Genomic DNA, 16,064 nt, shown 5'->3' on the forward strand with positions numbered 1-16,064 from the left:
ACTTAAAAACAATACTTTTACAGACATGATTTACCGTTCACAAGGTTATTCTATCACCTACTATTCGAGCTACTAAAGATTAAACATTATTAATATTTCTGGCACTATTAAAAGCTGATCTTCTAGTAAGGCGTATAGTTTAGAGACTTACTGAGTAAAAACTTTGAAGTACGTTTGAAATGACTGAAGAATTTTAACATAAGAAATCTTTTCCCAAATGAATTCAGTTCTGCAAGAACAATAATTATTAATTTAATAATAACAATAGTAATTTAGGCGCCTTATTCTGTTATTATACTTTCTAATATACGAGGCGCAATTCTAATATACCAGCCACTCAATAAAAACGTATTAAAATAGCTAAATTTTTAACAGGATACTCATACGCAATTTCAACAACGAAATTCTGTAAAGAGAAAAGAAAAATAAAAGCTGATAAACTAATAACAAATAAAGAAAAATACACAGAACAGTTAGATAAAGATACTAAATGAGTACCACAGACGTCCACAAAATAGCCTTGATCAGGAAAATGACAAAATTACTAGAATTACTACTGAAACGCTTCAACCATCTAAGGTACGCCGATGACATCGTATTGATAACCGATAAAAAAGAAGAATTGTTTGAAATGATGAAAGAACTGGACATAGAAGCCGGAAAGATAGGCCTTAATATGAATTACAGCAAGACCAAAATCATAACAAATACAGATGAGGACATCACAATGAGGATCGAACAAGATGAAATAGAACAAGTTCACGATTATATATCTGGGTCAAATTATAAAATGTAATAAGCAAACAGCAGAGATCAAAAGACGAGTTAGACTGGCATGGGCGGCATTTGGCAAACTAAGCTACATCCTTAAAAACAAAAGATATCCGCAACATCTTAAGACCAAGGTATACAATCAATGCGTACTCCCTGTTCTCACTTACGGTTCCCAAACTTGGACGTTTACAAAAGCAAACATGGACAAGATCATAAAGACGCAAAGAGCAATGGAAAGGCAAATGTTGCACATAAAACTATTGGATAAAAAGAGAAACGAGTGGATAAGAGAGAAAACCAAAGTTAGGGATGTTAGACAAGAAGTTGCAAAGTTGAAATGGAGATTTGCCGGACACACTATAAGACAAAAGGAAGACCGATGGAACAAAATTCTCATAAATTGGAGACCGTGGCAATATAAACGAAGCAGAGGAAGACCACAAATGAGATGGGCAGATGATGTCAAGAAGCACGTGGGCTCTAGGTGGATAACTGTAGCGACAGACAGAGAAGAATGGAAAAGGATTGGGGAGGCCTATGTCCAAAGATGGACCGAAGAAGGCTAATTAGATAGATAGATAGACTACTGAAACAGCAAATCGAACTACTAACCAACAAAAGCCACAGCATATTCATAGATTTTCAACAGGCCTATGACTGAATTAATAGACACAAGTTATATCAAATACTGCATAGCTTTAACATCCCCCAAAAATACATCCGACTAGTAAAAGCAAGGTAGAGAAATTAGGACACGCATTGAAATTGCAAGACAAGCATTTATAAAAATGAAAGAAAAAAATGTTGGTTAATCGAGACCTTCCTCAGGAGCTGAGGATGAGTCTTAACATGTTACGTGTTCTTGACTTTGTCGTATGGAATGAAAAGCTGGAGACTAAAAGTACAGTCGGAAAAATGAAAGAATAGCCATGAACCATCACATCAATCACTTATTTTGTATTTGCTGTCTTTTCTATAAGAAAGTTTGTTATTTATAGAAAAGACAGCAAATACTTTCTCATCTTTTAGCATCCACCATTTCATTGGGATTTACAATGTATATACATTGTAAATTATGATTTGTTTCTACTGCATCTTGATTGTAAATTTAGTATAGAGGAAACAGACGCACAGTTGAATTTGAGGACGATATTTAGACTGTGGAAAGTTTCACATATTTGAGAATTACAATAAGCACGGACGGGCAAAAGGAACCAGAAATCCAAAGATACACGGAAACAAAGTTTATTTTTCACTCACGCATGTGTCCCGCTACAAAAATACATACTGGGAATCGAAAATCAGGGTCTACAAAACTTTATCAGACCAATAGTATGGACATCCAGGTACAACCATGAACTACCAAATATTCAAATAGGCACCAATCTCAGAATCGTTTTAAACTTCAGGGATTTCGATGGGCTGGTTATGTCGTGAGAATAAAGGCCGAAAGATTGCCGAAAAGAGCACTACATAGTAAAATGCAGGGCGCAAGGGAAAAAGGTGGCAGGATGAAGTGGCAGCGGCGCTCAAAATTTCCTAGGGATTTGTCTGATATTGTACGTCGGACAAACACGCAGTTCATTTAAAAACAACGTTCGAGACCATATCAAGGAATCATTAAATATAAAAAATGTGCCCATAATATTCTACGAAACAATCGTAAACAGACTGATAGCGTTCATGAAATTGTGTTTAAGGCGAATTTAGACTTATTCACTTTACATGTACACTGCGGATGATAGATGAATAGTGAAAGCGTAGATTGAAAAAGTCAGCAATTTTCATTTTCACTGACGGAATTCGTTTCACAGCCTTTTCAAAATGGCGAATAGTTCTGGCGTGGAATTAATAAGTAAAGCATTATTAGAAGAATGTTAAAAATTAGAAAAAAATCAGAGAGTTTGCCTCTTTCAACCACAATAAACGAGGAGTATAAACATCAGCTCTTCCTACTTCACTCTTTGCTGACTTCCTAATTTTTGCTAAAGGCGAATTTACATTATTCACTTTAGATATACACTGTGGATGGTTCATCCGTAATGAAAGGTATAAACATACTCTTCATCTACATTTCATCCAAGATGCACATCCAAAGTCAACAGTGAACAAAGTAGAAGGTGTTCCTACTTTCGATGAACCGGTTGGATGATTCATCCACAGTGAACCATTAGTGTAAAATGTAAATTTGTTTTCTTTTATCCTATGAACATTCCATGCCATCAAAACGCAGTTGAATATTTTTTTTGATACGTAAAATGGCTTTTCAACGGAAAGACGATCATATGCATATATTTCTAGACATATATCGTAATCATAGTGCCTGTGGAATAATAAATCTGAGGACTACCATAAAATAAACATCCGTGAAAATGCATACCGGTCTGTACTAAAAGAGCTACATTTATCTGGATTAAATATAAGCGACATAAAATCAAAAAATCAAAACTATCCACACTCGCTATTGTTCAGAGTTAGCAAAAATTCGGGAGTGAGAAAAGAGTGGATCAGGAAGCGCTGATGTTTATACTCCTCGTTTATTTTGGTTTAAAGAGGCAGACCCCTTCTGATTTTTTTCTAATTTTCGAAATTCTTCTAGTAGGTAATGCTATACTTTTCGCCATTTTGAAAAGACAGTGAAACGAATTCCGTCAGTGAAAATGTAAATTGCTGACCTTTTCAATCTACACTTTCCCTATTCATTTATCATCAGCAGTGTACATCTAAAGTGAATAAGTCTAAATTCGCCTTTAGAACGTGTTACTGGACAATTAAAAAAATAATTTACAGGTAAATATGTTCATCACAAATCTTATTCTTCTTCTTAAGGTGCCTTCTCCATTACTGAAGGTTGCTCTCTACCTTGAGCTGTTCTTAGTATCGAATGTGTGTCCATGCCTGTCCAGTCTCATAATCTTCAGTCACGAGCATTTTCTTCTTCCTGGACCTCTTTTCCTTCCGATTTCCCTTCCATTATGATTATGACATTATGAGTCGTAGAAAGTTGTATTTCTTTTGTCATGTGTAAATAATATGCCCTAGATAACCCGTTTTTCTGATTTTTCCAATATTTAGGAGTTATCTCTTAGTACCCCATTCTTCTCAGCACTTCGTTATTGGTCACGTGCTATGCCAAGAGATCTTTAGCATCCTTTAAAAAATCCACATTCCAAAGGCTTCTACACGCCTCATACTTGTAATTCCGAGAGTTCGTGTTTCCACTGCATATAGCAATATGGAACAAATGAATGTTTTTACAAATTGTTATCGAATATCCAATGATAAGGTACGAGTTTATTAGGAATTTTTGCATTCTTTAAAATGCGGACTTAGCATACTTGCGGTGTGCAAGTATGCTAAGTATGTGCATACTTTTGCATACTCGCGGTGTGCAAGTACTTGGAAGGGAAACGAGAAACGACCGTGCACGAGTCGCGGAGAAATATTGCAACTATCTTAAATAATTCATATTGTCAATTGAAATTGTCAAATTGACGTATATTTCATACCTTCTGTCATTGAAGCAGAAAAATTATATATTGCTCCACAATATTGATATGATATGCAATTATTATATAAAGGTAAATTTAATTAATTGTATTTTGCTTGCAGTAATGCATTTTAATAACTAATTCTATTTACTACATACAATTGTTTACGTTTGCATAACATAACCTGCATCTTATTTTTTCTTCTTGTTATTTTTTTGGACTATGGCCTTGACAATTATCCAGCAACCAGGACTAATATAATTGGCCAATATAATTAAAAGTGCGAATAAAAGTACAGAGCGTAGAAATAGAGGTCGCTTTGCCGAACTTGCACGGTCCCAATACGAGCACGTATTTCGACCTCGTGGTCAAGATCGTTTGTTATCCAGCAACCAAGGTACTGGAATCTTTGTACGGGTTCTATATGTTTGTTATAGATACGAATATTATTGTCGGCATTTGGTGCACGTGTAACAGTCATTAATTTTGTTTTATTTGTGTTTATACTCAGGCCCAGGCTATCTCCCTCTCTGGTTATGATATTCAAAAGTCGTTGCAAACCCTCAGCACTGTCCACAATAATGACAGTTTCGTCTGCGTGTCTTAAGTTGTTTACGTATTCTCAGTTGATTTTTATTCCCTCTTTCCCGATTCTATTTCTAAGCTCTGCAACTTTATTCGCACTTTTAATTATATTGGCCAATTATATTAGTCCTGGTTACTGGACAATTATCAAAGCCATAGTCCAAAAAAAAATATAAATACCGCGAATACCCTATACCATGTTGTGTTAGGGGTTTAATGAGTTTGTGTATTTTGATTATTCCTACAGAATAGGAAATGATGAAAATATGGCATTAGGCTGCTTGGGAAGGTATGGAGAAGAGACGATAAATATAGGTCTGGATCCCGCGTATGAAAAAAAAGCTGAATAATAGCAAGCTGAAAATTTGTTAATAGCTTAAGGGTGTCTAGTCAGACAAACTTTGATATATGGGAACACTAGAACAGGGGAAGTTTTAATTATGGAACAGGTTAGAAATTTGGAACGGTCAGACCACGAAAACGGCACATGTATTTTGTCCGACAGAACAGACTTAAACTCTCCGAACAGAGATTAAACTCTCATGCAAAAATCAGACTGCTATTTATCACCAAATGGGCGTTTTAATGAGTGGAACATGTAGACTATGTCAAATGACAGGAATTATGACAGGTGATAAACAGCAGTCTGATTTTTGCATGAGAGTTTAATCTCTGTTCGGAGAGTTTAAGTGTGTTCTGTCGGACAAAATAAATGTGCTGTTTTCGTGGTCTGACCGTTCCAAATTTTTAACCTGTTCCACAATTAAAACTGCCCCTGTTCCAGTGTTCCCATATATCAAAGTTTATCCGACTAGACACCCTTAAGCCATTAACAAATTTTCAGCTTGCTATTAATCAACTTTTTTTCATTCGCGGGATTCAGACCTAATAGGAATGGTAGAAGAATGATAAGTTACTGCCAAATAAATGACTTGCTAATAGGTAATTCTTTCTGGTATGAACCGAGAAACGAAAAATATACATACGTAGCAGAAGAAAGAAATGCTAGAAGCATAACTGACTACATAGTATATCCTCGAGACGCAGACCTAACGATACAAAATATAAAAACAGAGAACGAAGACGAACTCGGTACCCAACACAGACTAGTGACAGCAGAGATAAACTTGAAACTAATGGAAATAATAGAGAGTCTTCAATATACAAGAATAGCAATACATAAGATGAAAAATATGGAAGTGAGGAAGTTATACCAAAGAGAGACAGATAAAATACTGGAACAGCATGAAAACAATGAGGAAATATGGAATTTGGAAGAGAGATGGAAAAAATTGAGAGACACGTTATGGAACACTGCAAAACCAGTATGTGGAATAAGAAAGAATGGGAAGAATAATAAAAGAACTGGATGGTGGAATAAGGAAATAAAGCAAGCAGTAAAAAAGAAGAAAGAAATGTGGAAGCGATACATAAACACAAATGAAGAGCAAGACAGAGACGAATGCAGAAGACAGAGAAATATAGTGAAAAAACTAGTAAAAGATGCGAAGAAGAAGAGCTGTAAGGAATTCGGTGAAGAATTGAACGAAGGTTTTGGGAATAACAATAAACAGTTTTGGAATAAAATAAGAAGCATGAAAGGAACAAAAAGGAAACTAATAAGAGGAATTAGAAATGAGCGAAATGAATTGAAAACAAACATAGAGGACATACTAACCATATGGAATAAGCACTATAAAGAAAAATTCGAGGCAAGCAACCAACAAAATGAGGAGAGAGGACAGCAGGAAAGAGAAGAGGATAGGGACAATCGAGTAGACGAAATTCATATCAAAGATATTGAAGAAGGATTGGCAAGAATAAAGATTGGAAAATCGGGAGGTGGAGATGACATAGATCCGGAGATGATGAAGTACATGGGAGAACGAGGCAAGTTTTGGCTACTGGAAATAATGAGGGAAGCATGGAGAACAGAAAAGATACCGAAAGGCTGGGAAGAAAATTTATTGATACCAATACACAAGAAAGGAGATGAAGCGGAATGTGATAATTATTATAGGGCTATATGCTTATCATCAGTGGCATATAAAGTCTATACCGGGATAATAGAAAGAAAGCTCAGGAAAGAACTGGAAGGAAAACTAGAAGAAGAACAAGCTGCTTTTAGGAAGGAAAGAGGAACAACAGATAATATATACATACTGAGAAATAAAATTGAAGGGAAAAACGAAATAGGAGAAGACTTACATATTACGTTTATAGATATTAAAGCTGCTTTCGATTCTATAAATAGATAAGTAATATGGTCAGTAATGGAAGACCTGCAAATCCCGCAAAAGATAGTAAGCGTGGTAAAAAGTACATATAGAAACGTACCTGCTAAAGTACAAATAAACGGAAACAGATCGCCAATAATAAATCTAAGCAGAGGAATAAAACAAGAGGACAGTCTCAGCCCAGTTTTGTTTATATTAGTAATGGATAGAGTAATGAAGAGCGCTAAAAGAAAGTCAAGGCAATTACAGTCAACAATAGGGTACAGGAATTTAGTACCAATGAAAATTGAGGGATTACTATGTGCAGATGACCTAGTAATAATAGCAGACAAAAAAAAGAAAATGCAAAAATTAATCGATATCTGGGTGGAAGAAATAGAAAATTTTAAAATGGAAGTAAATGTAAAGAAAACGAAGACCATGATAGTAGCCCAAAAGAAAAGGGAAGAAATAAACCAAACGATATTTAGGTGCAAAAACGAAATAATAGAAACAGTCTCGCCGTTTGAATACCTGGGAGTAATAATATCAGAGGATGAAAAGCTAGATCAAGAAATATCATACAGGGCGAAAAAAGCAAATAAGATCTACTATGCACTAAATAAAACAATATTTGGAAAGGAAGAAATAGATAAAGAAATAAAACTGAAGGTATACAATGCAATATACCAACTTTAATAATATGCAAGTGAGACATGGGTAAACAATGCAAAAATAGACAGTATTCTCCTTTTCATGAACATTTTTCAGTGCGTCACAAATTATAGAAAAAAAGGTAAGTCCGTGATAATACACATTTATGACATTTATTCTAACGTGACATTTTAGTTAAATCTGACAGTTGTCAAATTTTATTTTCAATTTGGAATAAAACCAAATCAATTGTGTCTATTGCATTTATAAAATGGTATTTTCTTTCATTTGTATAGTCTTATAAATTGTACAGATTATATTGATAATAGTATTATTTTATTTAATAAATAATTCTCTTTTGATTATGGCGCCATCTATCGACAACTAGAATAATCACCAAACTAGAATAATTACCAAAGTATTCACAGACGTGCCTTTTTTTCTGTCACATACAATTTAATGCGTTAGAGAGAAATCGAAAAACTGTGACGCACTGAAAGATGATCATGAGAAAAAGAATACAATAAACGCAGCGGAGATGAAGCAGCTGAGAAAAATAGCAGGAAAAACGAAATTGGACAGAATAAGAAATGAAGATATTAGACAAAGACTGAATCGATAATAACCAAGATCCAAAAAAGAAAATTAAAATGGTATGGACACATTAACAAAATGGGCCAGGGAAGACTACCAAAGCAGGTGATGGAATCAAAAAGATATGGTAAAAGAAGGAAAGGGAGGCCAAGGAAAAGATGGATCGATCAGATTATAGAAATTGGACAGGAAAAAGGAAAAACACTCCAACAAATGAAAGAGTCAGCAAAGGACCGCAAGAAATGGAAGATATGGATAGAGGATGAATAAAACCTCCGACGCCCCTGAGGGGCATAAGGAGTTTCGAGAAAGAAGAAGAAGAAGTGTATTTTACTCGATCAAACGCTTATTAAACATTACAAATCTTATTAAAAGCAGTAATAATATTAAAAAAGTTTACATGCATTTTATGACATGATATAAGAGGCATTAAGACCTCTTTGCTATTGTATATTTAAAACAAGTCTGTAAGAGGCCACAATGTATCAATCATAAGTTAACAATAATTATAGAGTCACGAGCTATCAAACAATTATTGTCAAACAGTAGAAAAACCATAAAAATAATACTTACTCATCATTTTTAGCTTTAATATCTTCAGCAAGATCTTGATGTGCTTTTAAAAGTGCCTCTGCCGTTTGAACATCTCGTACAACATTGTCAGCATTAAGTTGCTTCTTAGTATCGGCTACCCAATTCAACAAATGTTTGGAACTGTTGGTAAATATTTGTTGTCCTACAGCGTCTTCAATTCTAGTTCTTCTTTCAAGAGCCTTGTCTTTGACCTTCTTCCAAAGATCGTCAATATCTTTTTGTTTTTGAATAACATTTGCTTTTTCGTTGGGGTAAGATTTTTGAACTGAATTTCCCAGGAGATTTACTTTATCGACCTTTTCTTCGATTGGCGATAGTTCTCTTTCTAAATTATCGTGTCTTCTTTGCAAAGCTTGAATGGTTTTTAAATCATGTCCTGAAAATTAAAAAATTTAAAAAAATGTTCAATTTTTTATATTGTAACTACAAAAACCAATTTAAAAGAAAGTACATGATATAATTAGCACTTTCTATTATAATCAGATCGCTATGGTAAAAGAGAACTACGTCTTCTGAAATGAAATACAAATTGGGGAGAGGCGTCAGGCAATTTGTATTCAGAGGAAATAATCCAGGAAGCACTAGAAGAATTAACTACGGGAATAAAAGTAAATGGTCGACCAATCAATAATATACGGTTTGCCGACGACACTATTATATTAGCGGAATGTCTTGAAGATTTACAACACATGGTTAAGAGAGTCGTAGAAGTCAGCGAAGAAAACGGATTGTTCCTAAACACAAAAATGACGCAATTTATGGTAATAACAAAAGCCCAACAGCGCCAAGAAAGCATAACAATACATGGAGAACAAATTAAAAAAGTTAAAAAATAAATATCTGGGTACAATAATTAATGAAAATGATGAATACACAGAAGAGATTCAAGCAAGAATAGGACAGGCAATAAATACTTTCAACAAACTTTCAACATCATAAGTGTAAAGTCTTCAACCGGTGTGTGTTACCAGTAATCACGTATGGAGCTCAAACCTCGACACTAACCAAAAATAATATGGATAAACTTATAAAAACATAGAGAGCAATGGAAAGACAGACGTTGAAGTTGAAGGATGTAAGAGAAGAAGTAGCCGAATCTAAATGGAAATTTGCGGGGCATAACATCAGACACAGAGATGATAGGTGAAACAAGGAAGTACTACAATGGAGACCATACGAACACAAAAGAAGTAGAGTAAGATCACAGATGAGATGGGTTTACGACGTAAAGAGGTAAGCCAGTCCCAGATGGATGAATTTAGCTCAGGACAGACACAAATGGAGACAAGAAGGGGACGCCCACGTCCTACAATGGATAACATGGGCTACATAGATAGATAGATAGAGTTTAACTTGTTAAAATTACCATTTGTATTGAATCATTTGTAATTGTATAGTTACAAAATAAAGTTTTTTTAAGAGGTGAGAAAATATAATAAATATTAACTACCTTTGAAAAATTTTCTAAAAAAGGAATGTGTATTAACCTATTTAGTAAACTATTACTCACTTCGACTAGAGTCAGCCAGCCAGCAGTCATCAAGTTACAAATTACCATTACTCAAAAAACTGAATCACTTGTTTTTGTTTTATTCCTGATTTGTTACTTAATTCATGTAAAAGGCAATGCGTTATACTTTATAAAGATGAAGCAAAAAAGAAGAAAATTAAAAGAAAAAAATTAAGAAACTGAAGGAAAAAGACAATGCAAGAAAATAAAGAAGAAATCAAACAAAAGATGAAGAGAACTTTCTCTTCCAGGTGCCGGTTACTTAAAAATAAAACCATTATCATTTTTTGTTGTTGAGTTTTCTCGCAATGAATTACAAGTTATGTTGGCTATTATACTACAATCACAATTTTGGTAATATGTCTTTGGGTAGTAATATAATATTACAAAAACTCGTAATACGTAGATATAGTGATGAGTGCGCTAATAATCGGCAGAATAACGTAAGAGACGGAAAACATAATACGTTGTGAAATAAAAAGAAATGAAACTCAAGAGGTGGGAAATTATCAATAGAAACCTATAAATTAATATTATAATGATAGTTTCCTACCTTTAGACGTATCGTATGAGTTTGGCAACTACCACTGTGACAGGAGAATTTATCCCTTTGGCAGTTTTAGTTGGCATATTCCTCCGATACGTCTAAAGGTGGGAAACTATCAATATAATGTAAATGTATAGGTTTCTATAGATAATTTCCCACTAGTTTCATCTGTTGTTTCACAACTTATTATGTTTTCTGTCTTTTACGTTATTTTGCCGGTCATTAGCACAGGTGATGAGCGCGTTAATAACCAGCAAAATAACGCAAATGAGATTAAACTAGTAGAGGTGTAAAATTATCGATAGGAACCTATAAGTTTACATTAGATTATATGGTTTCCCACTTTTAGACCTCTGTGACAGTAGTATTTTATAAAATTCTCCTGTCACAGTGACAGTTGTCATACTCCTCCGATACGTCTAGAGGTGGGAAACTATGTAACATAATGTAAATTTATAGGTTCCTATCGATAATTTTACACCTCTACTAGTTAAGTTTCAACTCTTTTTATTTCACACCGTATTATGTTTTCCAACTTTTGCGTTATTTTGCCGATTATTAGCGCGCTCATCACTGTACAAGCAACCTTACCTAAAACTGCAGTATCTAGCTGTTCCATCTTTTCTAACATCCAATCTTTCGTTTCCTCGCAAATTTTATTGAATAGTTCTACACTACTGGCACCTTCCAGACTCTTTTCTTTTTGAGCTTTAAGTGTGTTAAGTTTCTGCCAAGCTGCCTGGATTTGTCTATGTCGAATTTTGACTTTGTCTATTTGAGAATGGTTTTGATTTACAAAAACTTTAACATCGGCATCCAAAGCATCCATTCTCTTTTGACTCGCAGATAAATCCGTGAGGAATTTCTAAAATAAAAATCAATCAGCTGTTAGTAAAGTCAGTGTAAGTTCACTAGACGTACTCATTTGTAATGTACATACAACCTGGGAATGAGAAGAATATAAGACTGACCATGGTATTTAATGCCATGCTTTCAAATAAAATTTTATATTGGCAACACCGTTACAGAAAATCGTTAGTAAAAGCGAGGGATTCACCGGCTCAGCTGCGTGGATATTACCCCAGGCTGTGGGTGAAAAATAGGTCGATTTCAGGATATAATTCAGGAATTTTTGAAACCTATCAGGTGTTGTAAAGGACGATGCCAGGAATAACTTCTACTAAAATGTAACCAAATATATAGTGCGCTTTTTTTTAATTGCGATTTTCATTTGTTAAATTTGCAATTTTTATTTATTTTTAATTTTGTAGCTTAGGATATTGATTTTAGAGAAAAACTTTTTAGTAGAAAGTTGTAGAAAATTAAAAAACCTACAATTTGAGCTATGGTAAGTTTAATTTTGTTAATTGGTTATTGCAAAACAGCCTGCGAAAGGTCCAAAATGGCCGTTTTTTACAATTGCATTATTTATTGTACAAATAATTTTTTTTATTTTTTAAAGCTTTAAAATGAAGATCTTTCAATTCCAAACATAAAAAAAAATTGTAAAGCCAGATTAACGAATTTGTTGCTTAGATATTATAAATTGTTTATCCCAAGAGGTCAAATGTCGAAGGCTATAACTTTTTGAAAAAAAAATTGTAAAGAGTTGGTGAAACATCTATTCTCCTTCTAAAGAGTTATATTTTCATATTCTGATGTAAATAAATGCGTAAAACATTTTTAAACCTCTAATTTTTGGGTTTGAAAATAAGGGGGCAAATTTCGATATAAACATTTAGAGCTGAAGCGGCCCTGTACATCCTATGAGTTTCTAACTTACAGATTATTGTTGCTGAAGACAAAACAAGATTTATAAAAAAATAAAAATTTTCTACAACCAACTGAAGCCGAGATAATTGTTTTTTTTTTCTTAAGCCGTAGTGCCTTTACTTATAACAATTAAGAAATTATTTTACAGTTATTGACTAAAGAAAGACTTATATTATCTTAAAATAAAAATTATGATAAAATATAATTACATTTAATTATTAAAAATTATTTTTAAAATCGGTGCTTTTGCGAGCGGACGAATTTTGCAAATCGCCCGGACCTCGATTTTTAACCCTTCGCTTCGTTATAGAACGTATTCGCTTCCTATCTGTTTAGTATACGTAGCGCATACGTTCGATAACGAAGCGAAGGGTCAAAAATCGAGGCCCCGGCTCGCTTCAAATCCGCGCGGTCGGAAAATCTTTACGTAACTTGTATTAAATTTTGACAGAAAACAATTTAATAATATTACCATTACAATATACAGTCTATTTACCACTGTATTTGTTTTTCTTGATAAACTTTTATATGTGAAATTTCATTTCTGAAGAAATAATATTACAAAAATGATACACATACATATATGAAATATATAACTATATTTTTAATTTTTTCATTGTTATATAAATATAATAATAATAATGTTACTTCTTACTATAATATACAATATAAAACTTTTTCTTCTTGTAGTAACTATTCTTTTTGGATTTCACATATAAAAGTTTATCAAGAAAAACAAATACAGTGGTAAATAGACTGTATATTATAATGGTAATATTATTAAATTGTTTTCTATCAAAACTTAATACAAGTTACGTAAAAATTTTCCGAGCGCGCGGATTTGAAGCGAGCCGGGCGATTTGCAAAATTCGGCCGCTTGCAAAAGCACCGATTTAAAAAATAATTTTTAATAATTAAATGTAATTATATTTTATAATAATTTTTATATTTGCCCCCTTATTTTCAAACCCAAAAATTACCTCGGCTTCAGTTGGTCGTAGAAATTTTTTATTTTCTTATAAATCTTCGTTTCATCTTCAGCAACAATAATCTGTAAGTTAAAAACTCATAGGATGTACAGGGCCGCTTCAGCTCTAAATGTTTATAACGAAATTTCCCCCTTATTTTCAAATCCAAAAATTAGAGGTTTAAAAATGTTTTACGCATTTATTTACATCAGAATATGAAAATATAACTCTTTAGAAGGAGATTGGATGTTTCACCAACTTTCTACGATTTTTTTTCAAAAAGTTATAGCCTTCGACATTTGACCTCTTGGGATAAACAATTTATAATATCTAAGCAACAAATTCGTTAATCTGGCTTTACAATTTTTTTTTATGTTTGGAATTGAAAGATCTTCATTTTAAATCTTTAAAAAATAAAAAAAATTATTTGTACAATAAATAATGCAATTGTAAAAAACGGCCATTTTGGACCTTTCGCAGGCTGTTTTGCAATAACCAATTAACAAAATTAAACTTACCATAGCTCAAATTGTAGGTTTTTTAATTTACTACAACTTTCTATTAAAAAGTTTTTCTCTAAAATCAATATCCTAAGCTACAAAATTAAAGTTCAATAAAAATTGCAAATTTTTGGTTACATTTTAGTAGAAGTTATTCCTGGCATCGTCCTTTACAACACCTGATTAGTCCAGAAAGCCACTGCGCATCCGCTAGGAAAAATATTCTAATTCGGATTCTTTGCACAATCTTACTCAAAAAGGACTCCTTTTAACAAATTTGCATGTTGCCAGGACCAAAAAGTGGTCAAAAATTTTTTAAACGTTCTTTTTTTGTTTTTTTCCTAAAATTATTTTTTTTTTTTCACGGAAAAAAGTTTTTTTAGGTTTTTTGGATCATTCCAAAGAGAAAAGGTCTTTAGTGACTTTTCTCTAAAAATGATAGTTTTTGACATATAAGCGATTAAAAATTGAAAAATTGCGAAATCGGCCATTTTTAACCCTCAAAAACTATGTGAAAAGCTGAAAATTTGAATGTTGCCAAGGTAGGTAGATATTCTTTAAACATCGATTGATGAAATGCCGAAGAGTTTTTTGCAATACAATATTTAAAACTCCTTTGTTTTTTAATTGCTAATCAAGCGTGCACGACACTATTTTCCACCGACAGTATGGTGCAAATGAAAGGAATAAATTCGTTATTTCGTAAACCGGCGACTTTAAGGAAAAATACCGAAATATATCGATTTTTATTTTTAAGTTATGATACTGTGGCATATATGGTATACTAGTGACGTCATCCATCTGGACGTGATGACGTAATCGATGATTTTTTTTAATGAGAATAGGGGTCGTGTGCTAGCTCATTTGAAAGGTTCTTCAATTCTCTATTCAGTAATATAAACATTTACACAATTATTTATACAGGGTGTCCAAAAATTTTTTATTAATTTAAATTATTTGACAAAAAAAGAAGTAGAAGGACACCCTGTATAAAAAATTATGTAAATGTTTACATTACTTGATGGAGAATTGAAGAACCCTTCAAACGAGCTACCACACGACCCCTATTCTCCTTTAAAAAAATCATCGATTACGTCATCACACCCAGACGGATGGCGTCACATACGTTACAAACGTCACATCTTTGATATTTTATTTTTAAATAATTATTTTACCTTATTTCCTTTAATATTTCATTAATAATTATCTTCTTCTAATTGGTTTACCCATTTTCCCCTTTAAAAATCGGTTGGCGCTCTCTTTTATTACCTTCTTTTATTATCTTCTATTTAATATATCTCTTTCATTTAAATCATCATACTGAACATACCTCGTATATTCATACTCTCCAAATATCTGTATTTTCAATACGGAACATGCCGCTACTTCATAGTACTTGGTTGTCATTTTAAATGTCGTTTTCAATGACAGTGTCACTTCATCGACTTGACCCCCGAGCCTTCAGTTCGAACAACAATCAAGGAGTCAAGAAAGAAAAGAAATTCTGGCGAGACGAAATTTATTTTTTAGAAAAATCTTAAATCATCGCGTTAAAATTGTTATAAATTAAGTAATTATACTGTAGGTATAGTTAGTTAGTGTTTGAACATTAATTTAGTAGTTAATTTAAAAGTTAAAACGGGATAATACGTTAGTAGTGAATTAGAAATACTAAGGACTTTTCTGTAAGTTTTGCCTTTATATAATCATAGTAGCAGTAGTATAGTAGAGTAGAGGCTGGCTTAGGAGATGGACACTAACTCTCCCGGCCCCCCTGACAAAGGGGGCGGGATCTATGCTTTGCTTTCATTGAACTCGCAAAATTTTTTAAATTCCATACACATGCTAGCCCCGAGAC

At 33.2% G+C, this 16,064-nt stretch overlaps 1 protein-coding gene across 4 annotated transcripts in view; it reads right to left on the minus strand.

The window, feature by feature from the left end:
* LOC114336756 (spectrin beta chain, non-erythrocytic 1) overlaps nt 1-16,064 on the minus strand; it is a 415,003-nt gene that overhangs the window by 117,926 nt on the left and 281,013 nt on the right. For all 4 annotated transcript variants that reach the window (XM_028287129.2, XM_028287131.2, XM_028287128.2 and 1 more), the window contains exons 9-10: nt 11,557-11,830; nt 8,888-9,284 (exon numbers count right to left, since the gene is read on the minus strand). In XM_028287129.2, coding sequence (XP_028142930.1) covers nt 8,888-9,284; nt 11,557-11,830 — 671 coding nt within the window. The remainder of the gene's footprint in view (nt 1-8,887; nt 9,285-11,556; nt 11,831-16,064) is intronic.

Source organism: Diabrotica virgifera, chromosome 6, assembly GCF_917563875.1.
Source record: "Diabrotica virgifera virgifera chromosome 6, PGI_DIABVI_V3a".
NCBI lineage: Eukaryota > Metazoa > Arthropoda > Insecta > Coleoptera > Chrysomelidae > Diabrotica > Diabrotica virgifera.